At 39.2% G+C, this 21,071-nt stretch overlaps 1 protein-coding gene across 5 annotated transcripts in view; it reads right to left on the bottom strand.

The window, feature by feature from the left end:
* Positions 1-4,292: 4,292 nt before the first annotated feature.
* The window catches only part of RIMKLB (ribosomal modification protein rimK like family member B), a 50,814-nt gene continuing 34,035 nt past the window's right edge, over positions 4,293-21,071 (bottom strand). For 3 of the 5 annotated variants that reach the window (XM_021533902.3, XM_021533900.2, XM_021533903.2), the window contains exons 5-9: positions 20,636-20,722; positions 17,545-17,748; positions 9,155-16,102; positions 4,755-4,820; positions 4,293-4,493 (exon numbers count right to left, since the gene is read on the bottom strand). In XM_021533902.3, the coding sequence (XP_021389577.1) occupies positions 15,639-16,102; positions 17,545-17,748; positions 20,636-20,722 (755 nt within the window). In that variant the 3' untranslated portion in view covers positions 4,293-4,493; positions 4,755-4,820; positions 9,155-15,638. Of the gene's footprint in view, positions 4,494-4,754; positions 7,045-7,287; positions 16,103-17,544; positions 17,749-20,635; positions 20,723-21,071 lie in introns of all 5 variants that reach the window. The other 2 variants (XM_077781281.1, XM_077781280.1) reach the window with 2 other exon arrangements.

The raw sequence follows: 21,071 nt of genomic DNA, 5'->3' as shown, positions 1-21,071 counted from the left end.
AATCTTGGTTGTTTTTCATCTCTTTCCATCCAGTGGACTCTACAGCATAATGGATAGCTGTCACTGCACCACAGATGAGTTACAACTCATAGCTACTGACATGCTCCTTTCCGTATCCTGTCACATTTGTCATCTGCTTTGGCTATTTGCCTTCCAGAGTAGGCTCATCTTTGGTACAGGCTGTAGTAACACATCCTGAATGCCAGCTTCATCTCAATGAGTAACTAAACTTCCGATGAAACACAGCTAATTCAGATGGTGAAAAAAACAGCAAGGGCTCCACACCAGTGATGCAAAACTGCCTTGCACAAAGAGACAATAACCACAACCCGCAAAACTGAGCAGAAAAATGTAATTCTGTGCCTCAACCTCATCCTTTCAGGTGAAGTAACAGATACACAGGTATCTTTAAAACAATGGCCAATCTCAAGAGCTTAATTTGTTTGCAGGAGAGAAATCTGCAAGTTAAAAACTGTTGACCTTGGAAATAAAAGCAAAAAAGCCTCCTACCAAATCACAATGCAAAAAGGTATCTTAGTAGAGCAATGGGAGGAACAGGAGTAGAGTTTAGAAAGGAAAGCATCATTAGGAACCCATCTTGTCCTTTTGCTTCTACACCAAATAGTCACCTGCAGCTAACCAAGGCTGGACTCCTTTAACGTCTCTCACCTGAAGTGACTCCATGTGAAAATTGATGGTATCAGAACCAAGTGTTATAACAGAAAGTTGCACACATATCCCTAACTATCTAGAAATATCCCTAAAAATCCAGAAATTTAAATACTGAAAACACTTTATTTCCTTCCCTCTACTGGGCCTCCTCTCCTATTTCAAGGGTTGCTTGTTCCAGAGTGAAGTCTCATAACTGGGCTGCAATTCTTAATTTCCATTCACTGCTCAAAAATTCAGCTGTTTTCAAAATACACGAGCTGTTAGTAAGATCGGGCTAAGATGAGAGATCCCCAATCCAAGATACAAAAGTATTCAGGCTGCAGAGAGCACTTTGCATGATTTTGAGAGTACTTCTTCCTCAGAGTCTCACCTTGCATATAGGACCACAGAAAGCTGTGCAGAGGGATGTTACAGGGAAGATTAAGCAGATATTCTTCCCTGTAATATAGCACTGTCCTCAAATCTGGAAAGCAGGCACTAGAAAAATGTGGAGGTTGTTTTTTTATTTGTCCAAAAGCACAAGTTCTCCACGCTGCCTCATCCCCACAGAAATGTGACTTCTGGTCCATTAGTGACATCACAACTGTAAGGGATACTGTCCCTTCCTTCCCTGCTTCCTATATCATACTGTTAGGGTCAACTGTTGTTACTGCTAAGGGGCTGAACATGGATGGTTACCAGGAATGCTAGGCAGCAGCCTCCCAGTCTTTTCCCTTGGAAGAATCCCTATCACCGTATCCCTATCTTTTTCTCCTGCATCTTGGGGGCTATGGAGAAGCAGCAGCAGGTTCTTCCCTAGAGACAACTCCAGCAGCTGCTATATATGCCCCCCAGAAAGGAAAAGATGAGCAGAACTAGAAGGAAGACTTTTGCCTTCATTAGAAATCCTCAAAGGTGTAGTTATAAAATACTCAAATTATTTTTTTAATTAAAATGCTGAGAAAAAGATGGAGGTGTACTCCATCTCCGACAGAAACTCTTCCTAATGTGCTTAACATGATTTTGGAGCCCAGTACTACTTACTCAACTCCCTTCCACCAGCTGGGATATTAGATCCAAAGCAGATCAGGGCAAACACTCAGGAGGACCAAGGAGCTTTCCCAAATCTCAGCACCAGGCACATGCAGAGGCCAGCAGCAGTGACCCACTGATGGCTGATCTCCACAACCAGCCCATGTCTAGGCTGAAGTGCCCAAGCCAGGAAGCAGTGCCAGGGTGAGCTTATCAGCCTGTGCTTGTCAGCCTGGCCTGTGCACCACCAGCTAAACTAAGGGGGTCAGTGCAGGGGAAAGGAGCACACAGTGGCAGCCTCTCTCCCAAGGATCCAACCCTTGAAGCCTTTAGAGGTGACCTGGTCATTGCACTGCATGCTCTCCCTTCTGAACATTGCCATCGCAGCAAGGCAGCCTCCAAAGCTGTGTCTGGAAAAATACTGAAGTGATGACAACGTGGGATGAGAGGGTCAGAGAGATGATGATGCAATGTCTGATTCCAAACCTAGATTTTGCAGACCACCTAGAGGTAAATGCACAGTGATAAACCAAGTTGTCTAGACAGAGAAAGAGTGGATTGGAGAAGCAACCAAGGTGATAAGACAAAATATAAGGAAAATGACCCAGAAAAATAAAAGAAGACAGTGGTCAAGACATAGCTGTCTGTTTACATCATGCACAACTGGGAATGCAGTCCAGACAAATTACAGAGGTTTTCCAGATCTAATGCTAAACAAAATTATAACCTCTCTCCAAGTCTGGCCTCAATACAAATATACCCCACCCCAAGATCTCATCACACTAAGCAAGGCAGACTTTTACAAGTATTCTATTTCTGTAGCTGGCACAACAGTGCTGAACTATTATTACTCTGTTTTCACTATACAGTACAAGTAATATCAAAATCTTGTATCATGAATATCCAATTACTATTTAATTGTTAAATTAAAAGAAAGATAAGAAAGACAAAGGAAAGCAAAACTTTCACACGACACCAACAGATTCTTGATCACAGCTCTTGAATTTGAGCTTTTAAGTGAGGTACATGAAGAGATGGATTGCATGACCAATCCCTCTCAACAAAGATAAAAGCCAGGAGCCTTCTCCTCAGTATTGCAATTTGCTAACTTTCACTCACTGCGACATTTAAACTGAAAGATAAACTTCTTTTAATTTCTGTTTTACTTCTAACACATTTAGGGCTGTGAACTACCAAAAGTAACAGAGCATTTCTCTCACTGAAAAAAAGGAAAACATGCTTTCAGAGTAATACAAAGAATAGTTATCTGTGATAGACACAGAGTAAGGTATATTCTTGGGCTACCATAAGTGCATGTGTGCTTGGGACAAGGATAAGAACACGGTGGGGGCAGTTAAGAGCAGAAAAAAAGACCAGGGGAAAAAAATTAAAAAAGACTACAAAGGCAGGAGGAGCAAACTTGAAACAGCAGAACAGAGAACACTGCTGAACAACCACAAAACAAAATAAGAGAACTGAAATGCATACAGGGCCTGGAAGCAGCTTAGCAAAATGGGATATATGAAACTAAGAAGGAATTTAGAAAGTTCTCAGCTGTTCTACTTTTTAGGCATGAAATATTAAGACAGAAAAGCACTTAAGGAAGCATCAGCATATGCATCAGCACACAAACAGGCACTGAACCACAAGAGATTAAATGGCCATTACTGTGAAGGAGCAGCCATTTCACCTTCTCACAGAGGTGCCAGAGAAGTGTCACACACAGATTTGCAAAAAAATCAACCATAAGCTTCAGCTAATGGAGCAAAGGCATAGCTGCAGACGGGCTACCAGCCACATTCCCAGGTACGTTCACATGTCAATTACTAGAACAAGCACACCAAAAACAGGAATTAAAATTTACATAAAATGAATATCCATGAAAGGAACAGGAAGAAAGTCAAGGATAAGAGGTGTTTAGTGATAATGTACCAACTCAGCATCGTTTCCCCTTTTTTCTTCACTTTTGTAGATTTTGTACAAATTTCAAGCAGGCACCTCATGAAAATGCCATAAGTATGTGTCTAATTCTTTACAGTGCTTCACTAACAACAAATCAAGAGAGCCATGTGCAAGATCTATAACCCATGGTAAGATTAGCTGTCTTCAGAAACACCAGACAGCAAGAATGTACATACCCATGTCTATAACTAGCCTTGCCACTGTGGCTTCAAAATCCAAAGGCATATTATCTCTGGTAAGTTAACCAATTTGCTTCTCTCTTTCTCTAGCAGTCACCAAAGTGACCATGAAGTATAGCATGATCAGTATGGTGACTTCACTTTTAAAACTCAGGAGACTTGTACCCTCAGGGACTTAGGTGAACTTGTAACATGACTGATAAAACCAAAGGCCTGATGCTATAGTTTCTAAGGCATTTGGGAAGATTATTCAATATAGTATGTCAATATAAAGCATTTAGAACTCTTAGGAATTAAATTCCTGGAGGGAAAAAAAAGGGTTAATAAAGTGAAGAATACCCAATAGGTTTTACTCTTCTGGCTTAGCTGCAGCTTTGATACAGTATCAACTGATTTCTGAAGTTAACCAGCCCTTCAAGAAAGGGGAGATGGTGCAAAAGGTACCAAAAAGAATCTCACACTCGTGAATTACGATTCAACTTTTTTATTCAATTCTCCAAGTTAGTGGGATAGGGATCATCATGACTGTTAACACCACATGTGGACATCACTCCATTGCACATCCCTGTTGATCCATCCTTTCTTCCCTTCATTGTGAAGGAGGCATTATCAAAAGGCTAAGCGCTCCCATGAGAGGCAAAAGATGACCTGCTGCTGCTGTAGAAAAACCTAAAGAAATAAATCATTGAAGAAGTTAGTCCTTGCTCCAAAACATGAACATCAGAAATGCAAGCAGAAATCATTAAAAAAACCACAAAAACCTCTGTATCCAGCACCTATCTGGCTTCCCTGATAGCTGCAACACAGACACACCAAGGACTAAGCCATGGGTACCAAACTCCTCTTCTGACCTTGGAAAAGGCCTTTCCAGGTCAAAGAGTGAGATGCAGTATGGGTTGTGTTCTGAAGATAAAATCTAGTTCCTGTTACCTTTCCAGTGGGTAGAGTTCAATCCCTGCACCTGGTGATCCAGCATCTTCCACACACCTTAGATTCCTGTGGAAATATTTCATGTGGAGGAAAAATTGTGTAAAAGTTTAGAAAAGTCAAACTGCAGACATTTCCTGCCTAGTTCTCCCACTGATAAAACTTCAGTACTTGCCATCCAATAAACAACCATTTCCATTTGGGCATGGATAAGCATTCCTACATAACATTACAACTGCACTACCCCTCCCTTACAATGTTGTAAAGGTCAGTGGGCAGGGTTTCTGTTTCCTTGTGTTGGTTAGATGCATGGGAAAATATATACACAAGCACATCGAATTTCCTCCTAAAACTCCCAAAATGCAAGTTTCAGGCTTAATGCACAATACCATTGAACAGAAATAATCCAGAGAATAAAGACTACCAGAGGCAGTGTTCTGCACAGTAGCAGCAAGGAGGCAAAACTGCACACACCCTCTTAGAAAACCACACTTCTTGTATATTAAATGTTTACAGATATGAAATACATACAGCTGCAGTCAGTGTGACATGCCCATTCCTCAACAAGGTGCACATGAAACACTCATCTGGACTCCTGGCCTTCCACTACATTGGTATGACAGGACCAAAAGGATAACTGTGAATACAGCTACTGCTTAGGCTTCTTTCTCTGCTTCAGAGCACCTTCCCATTCAGTATATGCAACACCATGGACAGTTTCCACCTCTTCAGTTCCTCTCTCCCCAAAATGTAACTGTTTTACAACACAAATAAACTAAGTATCAAGGAAACCCAGCAGTATCACTGTTTCCACTGGCCAAAGAGGTAGCAACAACTGGGTTACTAGCTTACGTAATATGGATCTTCCCTCCCTCTCCAACAATAAATGGTGATTTGTACAAGAGGGATTGTTCTAATAAATTCTGGAAATTAGCATGTATGCCTGTAAATTTACAGAAGCAAGAATTAATTTATTATTTAATTTTATACATTACAACAGTGAATGAGGTTTACATTGGACATGAGGAGGAATTTGTTCACAGAAGGGTTGTCAAGCATTGCAATGGGCTGCCCAGGGAGGCGATGGAATCACCATCCCTGGAGGTGTTTATGACTGGATGTGGCACTCAATGCCATGGCTTTCCTGACAAGATGGTGTTTGTTTCAAAGGATGGGTGGGACTTGATGGTCTCAGAGGTCTGTTTCAACCTAACTCATACTGTGATTATGTGAAATTAGTTTCTTGCTATTAGAACACTTTATTGAAAAAAAAAAAAAAAGCCAATGATCTTTTAATAAAAATTTCTTTTTCATTCCTGTACTAAAAATCTGAATTATATTGTAATTTGTCTAACACAAAAATGTTTTTTCTTAGCTGTTCTGCTTCCTATAGAAATGGATAACAGTATTATATATTTAACTGGCCAAACACAGTCCTCTACTTCCAAATAAGCAAAAAATATCTATTACCCTAAGACAGAATACTGTACATAGCTGCATACAGCAACCTGCCTCCAAATAAAAAAGCAGACACACAGAAATTCACATAAATCTTTTATAAGCCCTTCATGCACAGACTTGGCAGAGCTTAATACAGATAATATTACTATGCAGACTGTATATTCTAGTAACACTTGTACTGTTTCTAAAGGGAACAAAGGAGGGATGGAGAAATACCCTGAAAATGCCTTGCATGGGTGCAATGTGAATTTTAACTTTTTTATCAGCCTTATCCATCACCTACTATTCAGTCAGCATGAGGAACCTATCTATTTCCTCCTTTCACAAATATCACCCCTTGCCTGCCTCTGAAAGTCTATGACAAGAACGGAAAATAATCTGTCTTCTTCAAATCTCTACCACATCAAAGCTGCAGAAAACAGGATGTTTAGGGGTATGTCACATCTAAAAGAAAAAAATATAAAACCAGAACTCTTTTATACTGACACATGGAGAACTGTGGAGGATCTGAAAGTGTTCTAAATGCCTTCCTGTTTATAAAAAAAAAAAAAAAAAAAAAAAAAGAGTAAAATTCTTTCCTGACCAGTGACTGTCACACCTTGGTCTCTACTCATCAAAAAAGCTTACATATATTTACGTGCCTCTCTCCCCTACTACACTGAGAAGCAGCGGTTACAGGTGTAATGGGGCCAAACAAGCCCATGTCCAGGGCCAGAGGAACACCCTTCTTCCCAAATGTTACTGTCATGTAAACTCAGTGCAGTAACACCTTTAATCCACATGACCACCAATTCTAGGCAGGTGCTACATTTAGTTTGTGCATCAATGGAACCTTCAGCTCATCTTCAGTACCTTCAGCTCATCTTCAGTAGCTACTGCTACTATAAAAATTCTATTCTACAATCAAGGACAAGTGAAGAGTCAGTCAGCCTGAATCCTTCAGTGTGAGGGGAGAGCTTATGCTGTAGGATAAGCAGGCTACATGGTTGTAATGAAAACTGAAAGGAAGTTTTCCTTAAATTTGGCTTGTGGACACCTAGGCAGGTGCTACATTTAGTTTGTGCATCAATGGAACCTTCAGCTCATCTTCCCCAAGATCCAGTTCCCAAAGGCCAGTATGTCTAGCATATATTATGTATGGAAAGTCTGGTGAGATTCCTTCTTACAGCGACAGCTGGGAATGCTCAAGATCAGCAAAAGCTTTTTCCTGCCTCATTTCTATCTCTGATGACAGACTGACATAGGCTTCAGATTCCTTTGCCTCTCCTATCAGAAATTATTTCTCTTCATCACTTCTGCCTGACTGGATTTAAAATCCTTTCTCTGTGAGCTTCGTCTCACATACAGACTTTGCTCACTATTACATTTAAGATTGCAATCAATTCTCTATCCAAAATATTTTTCATTTTGCACATGCAATCTTATTTCACTCTAAAAATGCAGTTCTGGGATTTCCAACCTGTGGTCCACAGAATACTTTCAAAGGTTGTATGATAACTATGAATCTAATGAGAAAAGCACACCAGTTGTCCACGGTCCTAAGTGGTACCTGATGTGCACTGGAGACTATTTAGCTGCCCAGATATCAAAATTCATATCCAGCTTTGTTCCTGTATATAAGTGTTGTTCCTGATTTTAGTGTCACTACTCCAGATAAAAAGAGAAAACAGAATTTGGAATTTATTGACTAATACTTAGCTGCAAATTAAGTAGAAACATTTATGAAAATACAAAAGCTACTGCTGTATTCTGTATATTGTATATATACTGACACAATTCCTTTTTCCCAATCCACTTGGACATGCTTCTCCATATTATCAGCTGATCCAGATTCAAACTTCCCCTGTGTCAGTACTTCCAGTGCTGCTTTTTCCATTTATTTTCTTTTCAGAAGGAGCAGTCATCCTACTAGAGAGTCAGCATTTTAATCTCTAGTGGGAGAATTACTTAGCATGGAGGTTTTGTTACGGTGGAACATCCTGATGACATCTGCAACAATAACTACTTATGGTGTCTACATCAGCGGTCTCCAAAGAAGAGTCCATGCTCCTCAGGAAGCTTTGCAAGACAATCTGTAAGGCTGCAGGGTGAAAGTGGTCTCTTCACCATTAATAAATACAGTTAAGTAAATGTTTCAAAAATAATCTTCATTTAATCTTTACCTCATCCTTTTTAGCTTCTTGAGTTTATGTAAGTTTTACAATGTATGTAGTAATACACATATGTAACTTGGGAAAACTATTGGGGCGCATGCTCAAAATGGTTTTTCTGATAGGAATGTGCAATTAAAGAAGTTTCAGAGCCATTTAGAACTGAAGAGGTAGCTGACACTACCAACTCTTAACCACTAACTCAGAAACATTACATAATTTGCATTTCCCGCTTCCAAAAAGAATTTTAACTGTTGGTGATTCAAACCTTTTTTTGCTACCTTGAGATTTAGGAAATCTCCAAAAACAATACTGTTCTTTATTATCATGGCATTTATAGACACACACACACATTGCTCTTAGGTAGCAAAAAAAGCAGCTGGGCGCTCAGCCTATGAGGCTGATGGTAAGGATGTTCGTTACCTTCATAAAATAAAATTCCAAAGGATTGCAGAATCTTCGTCATTCATTCCTTGGTTTTTAAATTAGATTACAATAAACATTTCACCAACAGCACAAATATGAACAGTCTTCTGTGGAGCAGAGAATGACTGGGCTAGATTAATTCCTTTCAACCTTATTTTCCAGTACTCTAAATATGTGGTGATTTTGGTGAAATTTAATTTTTTAAGACAAGTACTATCCCTTATAAAGGTAGAGGGGAAACCGGAATGTTCAATCAAAGATGAGAATTAGGACATCAGGTAACCAAACACCAACTGAGATAGATCAATGTGCCTCTTGTATTACAAGCAGTCTTTTGATGGTCAGAATTCTGTATATCAGACTCACCATTCAAAGGGACAGTTCTGGGACTCTGCCTCTCTTCTCCATTCCCCTTACTCCAGTTAGTATTTTGCAATCCATTTCTCCCAGTACTGGAGGTTTTCAGGTCACAGTCATGAGTGTCTTCTGCTGCTGCTGCTGCCACCTACCAGTTTTAATATTCTGTTGCAGCAGAAGGGCATATAGAAGAAGTTCTAGTTCAGCATGCACATAATCATCATCCCTTGTCTAAGTAGTCATGGCCTATTCAAGTTTCCCCATACACTAGGCAAAGCACTGCGCACAACCAAGATCAACACAAGGCTTTGAAAGCCATTCCATAAAGAGGAAGGAGCATTATCTGTAAAATCACCTTTAAAGCCACATTAAATATTGAAACTTTAACTATTACAAAATGCAGTACATTTTGGTAAACTCTCCCCACCAAAGATGAATTGCAGACTCTGCAAAGAACTAGTACTGTATTTCTTTCAAAAAACACTTCACACAATATATATCTAAAATCAGGTTAGAGATGCAAAACTGTGATCCAACATGAATTAACAAATAAATCTGAGGAAAAAAAATTTTTAGACAATATTACAGACCCCAGAAAGACACCCAACCACATGCCTGAAAGTGTTACACCCGTGTCCTATAGCAGCTGATGCACAAAAATATACACAAATAAAGGAATAGGCCTGCCCAATGCTGAGACGCAAGAAGTGGGAGTGTCTGAAAGGAAAAAGCATTGGAAACATAAGTATAACAGGTTTGTAAAATTACCTTGCAAGTAAAATTAAAAGACACAAATTATACACTCAATTATACCAATGAAATCGGATATCACTCCACTGACTTCTACAGAGTGATTCCAGTTTTATCTCAGTGTAATTGAGAGCAAAATTTGGCTCTAAAATTATTCCCTCCCACCTTAACTTGAAGCTACAATTTATTATATTGTTGATAACTTTGCTTTCTTTCAGGAAAATATAAACTGAGACTGAAAAATTGACTATTTTATGATGGCATAGAGGAGTAATTAATGTACACGGAAAAATAATCTGAAACAAGTGCTAATTCTTTACAGATGTCTTAGGAAATATAATATTGCATCAGGAAACTTGGAAGCCTGTTTATAGGTAAATATTCGTCAACTTGGAAGGGTATTCCAATTCTCTGATATTTTACCTCTGAGTAAAATAGAAGATTCTCCCCTTAAATTAAGCAAAAAATATTAAGTATCCAGTACTTTTACATTGTTTGAGATTAAGGGAGAGAGTTACCAGAGAAGGATAAAATGCACAAGTGCTTTGATACAGCAGTAAGGGCAAGATAAAATGTGTCACTCCATCCTCCACAAACAGAAATCATCAGCTCAATGGTCTTTTTCTGCAGGACACATATTCGTCCATCTCTCCTCTTTACAGGATCCTGCTCTATTGAATTTTAATAGAATTAACATTCTTAGTACTAGTATTTCATTCCTACCAATTACTTACTTCTGCAGTTATATTTCATGTTCACTTAGCAAATGGAAAGCAACGTATCTTTCAAAAATCTAAGCTAAAACAATATACTTGAAGACAATCTAAAAATGATAAAGAAGAGGTGGAATTAATGTATTACAAAACTATCCCTCATACAGTTGCATGGGGGACTCACTTTTGTCTCACCTGAGTAAAGTAAAGCACAATGACAGTATTCCTAAAAGTCAACAAGTGTAAGGAGGGGAAATAAAGTAAAGCACGGTTTTCTCTAAATCTGCTTAAAGAAATCATTCAACAAGGATCACCAAAACTGATGGGAAGAAAGGAAGGCAGACAAGTTAGCAAACTTATGAAGGTTAGAGTAAGAGCAGAAAAGTGTCAATTTACCTGACAACAGGTCGGTTTTGGATGTCACCAAACTGCTGCATTTAGCATTTTACCCGCTTGCATTACTGGGGGGAAAAGTTTAGGAAGGAACATTCGCAAGGATTTTTCATAAGTTCTCACTCTTGCCATCAGAAAGGGGAGAAGGGGTTTTCTCTGGATTGTTTGACTTTTTTGGCTCCTGAAAAGTTTTGCAAAGAACAGTAACAAAGTGTGAACTGTTAGAACACATTTCTGTAAAAAAAGGGAGAATAAGTCACCCAAAATAGCACAACAACAAATCCCACCCGAAATCCGCACAGTTAATTTGTGTCATTGTTTTAAACAAATAAACAAAACAAAAGGTTTTCAACTCAAATTAGAAACATGGGAGGCTTGGAGATTTCCAACAGCAGATCCACCATCAGAATGCTCCAACAATCATCCAAAGTTTAAGACAGATTTAAAGAAATAAAAAAAAAGAAAAGGCAGCAAACACCTGGTTATAAATCCTGCAGTGTTCAGTTTAACACAATTCCTAGAACAGTGAAAAAATTAAAAATTAAAAAAGACAGTAGCAACAGAAGTTACCTGTCCGAGCACCTACTATTCCATAGAGAGAACAGGAGTGGGTCGTGTGTCTCACACCAGCCATAAAGCCCATAAACCTTCTCAAAAAGAGTGAGCCATGAGAAAGATACTGTACAATCTGTTTGCAAAGTCTCTCTAAGCCCTTATGATCCCTTATGCATTTAACTGACAGATTTTTGCAATGAGGAATTTAGCAAGTGTCACTGGTTTCATTTGTTGGATTTTGTAGTCCAGTATAACATCTGAAGAAGCATCTCCTTTGTGACTGACATACCCAGATGTTCCAGAGGTTATTTCCCAAGTAAATATCACACAGCAAGGATAGTACATGAACTGGGAGAAAAGGCTTCAAGACTGACCATCAACTCAGAACAAAAATTGTAACAGTCAATGTAAACATCAAGCACTGGCACTGTTTTACAGATAAGGTGTTGTAACATTACAAGAAAAGATTTTATAAAACACATTAAAGCATTAAATACAAGGATTAAGATACAATCCATACATTGACAGCAAGACATTACTTACAAACACATTAAGTTGAACAGAAGAAAATCTCCAGTGTTACAGAGAACAAAATTTCATCAGATGCAATTTAAGAAACTTATTCTTGCAAATGAGTTTCTAACTGGCTCTTTCAAACATTAAAATATACAAAAATAGTTGTATCACCATCAGCTGTATTGGCACCATTGTAATCCACCATCATTGACCATTTTTTCAGCACATGCTTCCAAAGCCACATATGGAGGTAGTGTTAGTGCAACTGTATAGAAGTTTAGGGTGTGATTCAGCACACAGAACTGAAGAAAATAAAGTGTATAAAGCTGACATCTGTGGAGTTCACCTTCAACAGGAAACACTGCCTGGTTTCCACAGGCTAGGTTTGTTGGTGTTTTTCCCTTTGAATAAAAATGAGACATACCCCGCCCCCTTGCATCCCCAGGCCATTCTTTGCATTTCACTGTTTCAGGAACAATAAGTAGGGAGTAAATACATGAGACAAGTGTGCCCATTTGTACAAGTGAACCCTCAAGCAAGGTTTTCATGCAGCATCAATACCCAATATCCAAACACACACACATGATGTTTCAAATCCTGTTTCCCTCTGTGACCACTATGCATAGACTTCTCTCCAAACTAGTAATGGAAGCACCAACCAGAGGAGCAACTTATCAGAAGGGAGTCAAACTGCAAATCTCTCAACCCACTTGGTCTTTTTTTAAAAAGTCTTTTGTTTACTCCATGAAATTTATGACTGTGAGGTGTAACCTAGACATTTTGAAAGGGTTCTAGAAATGTAAGGTTCCTGTGAGCTACAAGATACTACAAGAACTCAGAAAAATAATCCATAATATTTAGTTAACTTTCATCTAAAAGATGCTTCCTGTGATAGAAACATGAAAGCCTTTGCATACCAACTAGCACCTGCTTACTCCCTGCTGTTATTCCACATGTGCTCAATGTATGTCAGCTAGAAAGGGAAGGATTGATCCTATCAGCCTGTCAAGAAATGCAGGCACCTACCAGTAAAAAGGAAGAGACAAAAAAAGAAAAAAACAACAAAAAAAGAGCCACCCTCCACCCCAAATTCCCCTTGGATAAACAAGCAAGGGAAGTAGAGCTCTTCTAAGAGAGTTTTCTGCTCAGTGACTAGAGAATTAGGTTACTTTCATGTTCTGTTGTTCTGTAATTCTTCACAGAGGTTGAAGACCTTTATATTCTTCAGGTATAACCTGTGCACTTGAAGGCTCAGTAAGAAGGATTTGAAAATACCTTTTTACTGCTGAAGATCATTTTTTTGCTGGACCAGCTGGTCCACCTTCCTGCTTAACACCAACAGTCAACCTTTCACTTGATTTTAATAATAATATTTAATTCTACAAAAAAAAAAAAAGCCATTTTATTACATTCCTTTTAAAATAAAAAAAACAAACTGTACAAAGAAGCATGATCAAACCTCCATAAAGTAGGTTAATACTGTTCTGTTTATTGCCTCTTGAAGACTCTCTGCATAGTGTCCGTGAGTTGTGTTTAAGGTCCAAGTGAAGGTAAAACAGCAGAGCAGCAGAGAGGTGAGGAAGGGCCACAGAGGTGGGCAGTGCAGAACCTCAGAGGGTACATGGGACATGCTCCATTAAAGTATCCAGAAAACAGCAGCATTGCACACACACAACCCCCCTCCAAACAAACCTATTTTCACAAGATGATTTTTCAATTGTAAACGTTTTACTTTTTGTTTTTAAAAAAGAGGCTTATCTTTATATATATATTTATATATATATATAGTTCCAGGGCTTTATGAACCCCAAGAATAAGAGGGGAGTGAAAAGGGAGAAGGAGGAGGAAAAGGAGGAGGAAGACAGGGACTGAAAAATGGACTCAGTATTTGTTTTGGTTATCTGTTTTCCAAACCAGCTCAAGGCTAATGAGAAAATGCACAGCCAGAAGGATTAAGGAAAATCAGGAAGTCTGCAAAAAATTAGGAGCTAAACAGCCAACACCCTCAAAAAAAATAAAGGAAAACAATTGTGCACACATAAACACACACGAGTGTGTGCACTCACACCACACACATGTAAAGGCCTAGGATCAATCCCTTAATTGTTTGTGGACCTAGGTTATTTTTTTTTTCTTCTTTTTTTAAACTCTGGCTGAGCTCTCTTTTTTTTTTTCTTTTTCCTTCTTTTTCTTTTTTTTCTCCTTTTTAAAAATCTGCCACGTTTTCCAAAGCTAAGAACTGAATATTTCTCCCCAGTTATACTCTTTGGATTTATGCCAACATCAGTTTTTTATGTTCAGTGGGGAAAAAGTAAGCCTGGTAAGTATTGTATGAACTGCAGCTTTATTCTAAAATTCCTCTAGATGACTAATCACCTTTAACCAGCTCCTCCCTCCTCCACACGTTACCACATTTCTCCCTCCAAAAAAAAGCAAACAAAAACAAACAAACGAACAACCCCCCCACCAATGTACAGGCTACAACTCAGTGTTTTCTTAACAAACAGTCTGCGGTGTTTTCACTTTGGCCACTGTTAAAGATGCAGGCATAGAGAAGGGAGTGTTGGACTAGCATGTATTAAAGAAAAAGGAACATTAACATTGCAGATCTCTCTCAGAAAGACTAAAACACTAACAAATACAAGTTGATGCACGTTTGCTTTAAACTAGTGTAATTCTTTTTCACATTTTTAGATTAAACATCATTTTGCATACCAAACATTACAGTGCTGTTTATCTCCTCCAACCATGCAAAAATAGTTAAAAATGTGCCACTTCTGCCCACAACCAATTCCCCTATATACACCTTCCAAAATCAGGATTTGAAATGAGAAAAACAGAAGTATCCTCCTTTAAAAGCTTTATAAAGGAATTTAGACACAAAGCTGCCACTTAATACCAAGATGGTACAATCTACAGATTTTTACAGAAAGTTCACATTAAGTCAACTGATACTTCTCTCAGCCTCAACATTTGAAAGGCCGTATCCTGCAAGATCAGAAAGTGATGACTTTAAAAGGATCCTGAACTTACAGCTCCCATCTACAAGAGTAGGAACAGTAGGTGTCCAGGAATTTTGAAATACTTGGTATTTAACACCTTCAACTCACATAAAGAATTTGAGGCACTCGGCAATTTACAGGATCAAGCCTTAGAGAGGTAGAAAAGACTTAACTGGTGCAATAATTCACAGAAGTTTCTAGAGAGCTGCCAGACAACTTTCTGAAAATCTTCAAGTGTGAATCATGCTTCAATGCTTGCCTGTGAAGACACATGAACTGCAATATATCTGGGGACCAAAGCAGCATCCAAATAAAATTGCTGCTTGGTTACGAACTGAGCATCTCCACTGTAAAACTGATGAAGAACGAAGACAATTTAATGTTCCGCAAATGAGTAAGGACAGCAACCACAGCATGTGTGCCTTTTACTTTTGCTCTCTTGACTGACACACCCACCCCCCTTTCCTCATTCCTCTGAGCATTTCTGATAAACAGCATTGCAAGTTGGTTTAAAAAAAAAATTTACAAGAGAGAGTTCTGTTGGTCACCTATTTACACGTGGCATCACTCCACAAGGAGCTTGATCTCATTGGCTAGTAGCTGGTTCATGTTGAAGAGAGCCCCCGGGAGCTTGGTGAGCAACTCTCTCTCCGTGGTCTCAGGGTCGCTGTCGACAGAGCTGGAGCTAGCACTCATGTTGTCGACAGCGGCCCCAGCTGGAGGGCCCAGCTCTGGCTCACTAGTCTCGCTGGCCGTGGACACCACGGAGAGCAAGGACATGCGCCGCGTCAAGCGGCCGGGGGCCAGCAGGGAAGCGGCATAGTCCGCTATGATACCAGCTACGTCTAAATTACAAGCCTTGTCAAAGGCAATGAAACCTACATTTGCATTGGCCTCGCAGACGTAGAATGAGCCGTCGTCCTTCATCAGCAGGTCAATGCCGCACACATCCATCCCCAGGATGTTTGACACTTGGACTGCCAACTGCTTGCCTTGTTCGCTCAGCGAGCACATCATTCCTACACCACCTGGAAAAAGTGAAAAGAACTTGCTGTCTGCACTCAGGTCACAAGTCACTGACATCCTTCTCAACCAGGCAGTGCTTTTTGATTGGGAAGCTTCAAAGTCAGCCTGCAAGCACACTGCTGGTGACTTAGAAAGCAAACTCCTTTCCACAGTGACTACTAATGAACTTGATGCCACACCAAGATTTTAAAAGATTCTGATCTGCCTTTGGCATATCAAGATTATGATTTGTTTAAAAAGAGTTAAGTGCTGACATTTTAGTCCAGAAAAAAATACATATTTTTATGATCCCAGGATATTAAAAAAAGGAACTAAGAAACCACCCTTGTTCCTTTTAAGGAAGATGCTTTCAAGAGGCTTTCTAGCTCACAAGAAATATTTCAGCAAAATTAAACCTAGAGCTCTTGGTAAGACTACAACTCTAACTGTAGATATAACTGAGGGGAATAGGGATTAGGACATTATCATCATCTGTTCACATACCTCTCAACTTCCTATCACAGGTTACTGACTCTAAAGCAAGAATTAGGGAACATTTGTGTCTGAACCTCAGCTCATCAGGTCACAGTCCACCAACTAAGTATTAACTGGCTCAAGCTTCATCTATCACAATACTTAAATTGAAAAATAATCCAAATAATAAGAAACAAAAAAAAAAAAATAGCAGAAAAATCTTTCAGGCTACATTTCCTCTGCATGAAGTAGAAACTAAAATCTCTTAGGCATTCTGACTAACCAAAAGTGCATTACACATGAACACATGCCATCCCTGCTCATATTCGGTACAGTTTCAGCCAGGCAACCTCAAGCGTCTTTCCTCCTTTTACCCTCAAAAACTCTCAAGTCCAACACCCAAACCTATGCAGAATCTCAGTTCTGAGCATGCTACAATCAATGCAGTAACCTCCTCTTTCTCCCAGATATGGTCTTTGTGGGAGAGGTAGCAGGGAGGAACCTGACAGACTTAAGGCAGCACAGAAAATGTACAGCTCAATCCAATTGTTTATTGCCCTCAACAGCTTCCTCACTTAACGTTTTCTTCTAGTCTCTTGCCAAATGACTGACTCCTCCACCCCTTAAGTGTTGCTTTCTGTCTTCCTTCATTTTCTATTCCTCTCAACAGGATGAAACAAATGATAATGAAACAAATGCTGCATTAGCATCAAACTGCCATTACCACATCAGTTGCTCCATTTGTGTTCTAGAACTTTCCCCTGCTTGTCATCATCCCATCTATCAAACACTTTGAGCAAAGATCATCTCTCCTTCTGTGTTTGCTCAACATGCTTCTTACTTAATCCTTATTCTCATGTTTCCCCTTTAAACCCCCAGCAGTAAGCACAATTAACATAAAATAACACCTACAGCTTATTTCAGTCAGCTCTGTGATTTTTCAACTGGGTTGAAATATTCCGATCAAAACTATGAGCAATGCTTTTCCTACCAAGTGAGCAGTTACTCTGCATCCTCCCATCTGTCGAGCAGCGGAGCATGGTGCCCACCACACGGCCTCCCACTACGATGACGCGCACATCCTTGCCATGGGACTCCTTAACGTATTTTTGAAATAAGTAAGGGGCATCGTGACGGATCAAATGGCTTAGGTCTGCCAAATGGTGCTTGTCTCGAGCCAGGAACACAGCTTTACCTGTATGGAGGAAAGAACATTGGGGTGTTGAAAGCAGCTACCCATCTGAGCTGCATCAATGACTCAGCACACAAAAGTCAAACCTCTGACTGGCACACTGCCTATTCTCAGAGGCCCCATCTGTAGCTTATATCCATTTACAAATTCTTCCATGGACAACAGTGTTCCACTGATTCAGTGCTTTTAAGTGTTCAAGTACTGATGGAGCTGAGGAGACATGAGTTAAAAAAAAAAGAAAAAGAAAGAAGCAAGGAAAAAGAAAAAAGCTTTAGATAAAGGAGATGGTCTTGCAGTTTCAACTTCTTTTGGTACAAGTCCTTAGTGAGAGGGAAAAAAACAAGGAAGAAATACTTAAAGAGCAGCCAACAATTTTGTTCATCCAAGAGGACAGGACCCACAGCCTACAGCTTTGACACAAAGGAACCAACAACATGAAACTATTGAACACTGGGCATCTAAGAACTCTGAAGTCTCTAGTGTGTGCCACTGCAGAACCACCCACTTCTCTGTTAGGAAGTTCCTGAGAGCTGCTCTTCCCAATACTTAAAAGGGATCACAACTCCAGAATGAGGTCTACAGTGAAGCAACTACTTTCAGAGGAAAACGTTCCACTTCACAGTATCCAAGATAATTTAGAAGAAGATTCCACAAACATAAAATTAATAGATTATCCCACAACTGAAAAAAAACCCTCTTGACAAATCACCAGGTTTTCTGCAAGCAAACATCTCTAGGACTTGGATTTTTTTAATCTAAAGTAAGTAATCTCATTCCCTTTCATTTTTAGAGTACACCAAAGACTTGTTTGTTCTTTTCCAGTTGTATCCATACTGGTTAAAGTCATCCCTGAACCAGACTCCACTACTTTCTATCCAATTTCCAGTCTCACTAGACTGCATCCCGTTCCACCTTTACCTACATTTCCGAATTTCTTTTCCCCTTTCTTAAGGGCTCTATGTCATATTAGATTTATGTTTTGCAATAAGGCTGCACACTTTCTCTTGAAGCAGAACTGGCATTCAGTTCTGTTATGGTGTTAAAGTACAAACATAAATTGATAAACTGCCCTCCTTAAGTAAGAGAACAGAAATGCAGCAGTAGCAGAACTAGGATAAATAATGTGTAAAGAATTCCACCAAGTGCTCCTATGCCCTACTAGAGAGCCTCTGTTTAGATAGGATTTAAGGTCTCCATAACACAGAATACTCCTTGAGGAACATGGAATTTCTCATTACAGAGACATGAGAATGTAAGCTTAAAATTCACTATGTTCTTTCTTCCACTCCAAACTTTAACTATTCTACAGGCAATTAATAATCTGACTGTATTCCTGAAATGGCAAAGGAAGAATGATGCCTTGGAGAGGAACTACTTAGTTCTTGCAAATTATCCAACAACATGACATCTTAGCAAAACCAGGATTGGCCCATTTACTGGAGTAGCAAATTGCGCAGAAAATTGGCCTAGAAGAGTATGACTTTTATTCATCAGCCAGTACCTATGACCACATTTGTCTATTTATTTTAAATATAATTTGGAAATAGCTGCTCTTCGATTAATTTGAAAAAGCTTCCCCAACTCTCTTAATGTGAAAAGATAAGTACTTTGCATAAATTTGCATTAAAATGCCTGGAGTTTAAACTGGTCTGAAGCAAAACTTGTAAACAGATTTACAGGAATCCTGGCTAAAAAAGGGAGAACAAAGTCAATAGCTAAAACTCTATAATTATTTAGTAGATCTTCACTAGAGGCAGTGTTAAGTCAAATCCACTGTCTCAAATATTCCACAGCCGTCAAATTTACCTTGCTGCAACATCAAACCCCAGCTTGCCATTAGAGCTCCACCCACACTTTAAAACCACACTAACAGGTATTGCTGCTAACAGCAGCAGGTCTGATCTTCCTCAGCCCCAGCGTTTTGCTCTCTTCCATTACATCAACACAAGCATTTGGGCAAGTAAGTGCTAAGTCATGTAAGGAATTAATCTGAGTAAAAATAACCCAACTAGATACATTCAACATCAGTTCCTGAATCCATTTACCACATGGCTACAGAAGCACTCATGCCAGCAGAAGAGAAGCATCAGAGCAGCAGAGAGTGAGAGCAAACTGACAGAGAGAAAGAAGTGGTGTCCTCTAGTTATGATTTTGTTTGAAGTAACTCCTGGTTTTGTGCCTTATCTTTATTTTTAGTCTCTTTATAAATCTAGTATTTATTATATTTGTTTTAAAGTATATTAGAAACAGAACAACTTCCTCTGCAAATAACCTCTGAAATTGATTTAAACATGGTTTCCTTCAGTAACCACTATTTAACACTAAATTAAGTTGATGTTTGTTTATATACTCAACACTTAAAAGACTAACACAGCAACTTAATCTGAACCTACAGTAACACCACTGACACTATCAGAGGTCTTTTTCTGAAAAACTGAGATTCCGTTTTACAAACAATATGTAAGATTTGATTAAATCAGAATCTTAATTACAGACAAAGTTAGGTAGGAAAGAAGTCACTGCATGAACTGAGATTTCATTTCTTAAACCTATTTAAAAACACCCCTAAAATCCATGTAGGCTTCTTTCAACTTCATGAAACCCAGACCTCCCATTATTCTAGTTCAAAGCTTTTCTTACAGAAGTCACCAATGCACCATAATTTTGAACACTTTCCCTTTGAATGCAGCCTTTGCAAGACTGGGTTCTACTAAAACTGCTTCCCAGTGTTGCAGCCTATTCAACATTCAGCATTCAAGGGTGGTAGAATTTAGATATATTGGAAAGAAGTCCAACACCTAACAGATCTTAACTCTCATTCCTTGACGAGACAAAATCTTGGAGTGCTGCTCAGAATAGTCCTTGCCCTCACCCCTGACCTCACACCCACCTCGATGACCCCGCGTGTTCTTCACCACCATAGGGAACTCCAGCACTTCCGCCTCATCAATCATTTTGGAAAAATTCTCATGACCACCTGGCAAAAAGAAAACCAACAACATTATGTGCTACCAGTCTGCTGTGGCCAAATTTGGGATGTAATTGCCACACATTCCTCCCACCCTTACAGCTTAGATAATGCAGAAAAATCATTAGTTAGGAGGACCTTGATCATGGAGCATGATCAGACTTGGAAGGTGTTTGTGGTGTGTGGGATACTAAGACCTACTTCCTTTGGAATTGAAGACACAAATTGACAAAGGCCTCTTGATCACAATCCCAAAAGACTCAATCTAATCTTTCATATCCAAATGCCTCAATTCTACCATCTTGGTCCAGTTTATCACCTTTACTTTATCAACTTCCATCTTTTCAAATGTCTAACA

This window comes from Lonchura striata, chromosome 2 (genome assembly GCF_046129695.1).
Source record: "Lonchura striata isolate bLonStr1 chromosome 2, bLonStr1.mat, whole genome shotgun sequence".
In the NCBI taxonomy this organism is placed as follows: Eukaryota; Metazoa; Chordata; class Aves; order Passeriformes; family Estrildidae; genus Lonchura; species Lonchura striata.
This window is presented reverse-complemented; position numbering and strand designations above follow the sequence as displayed.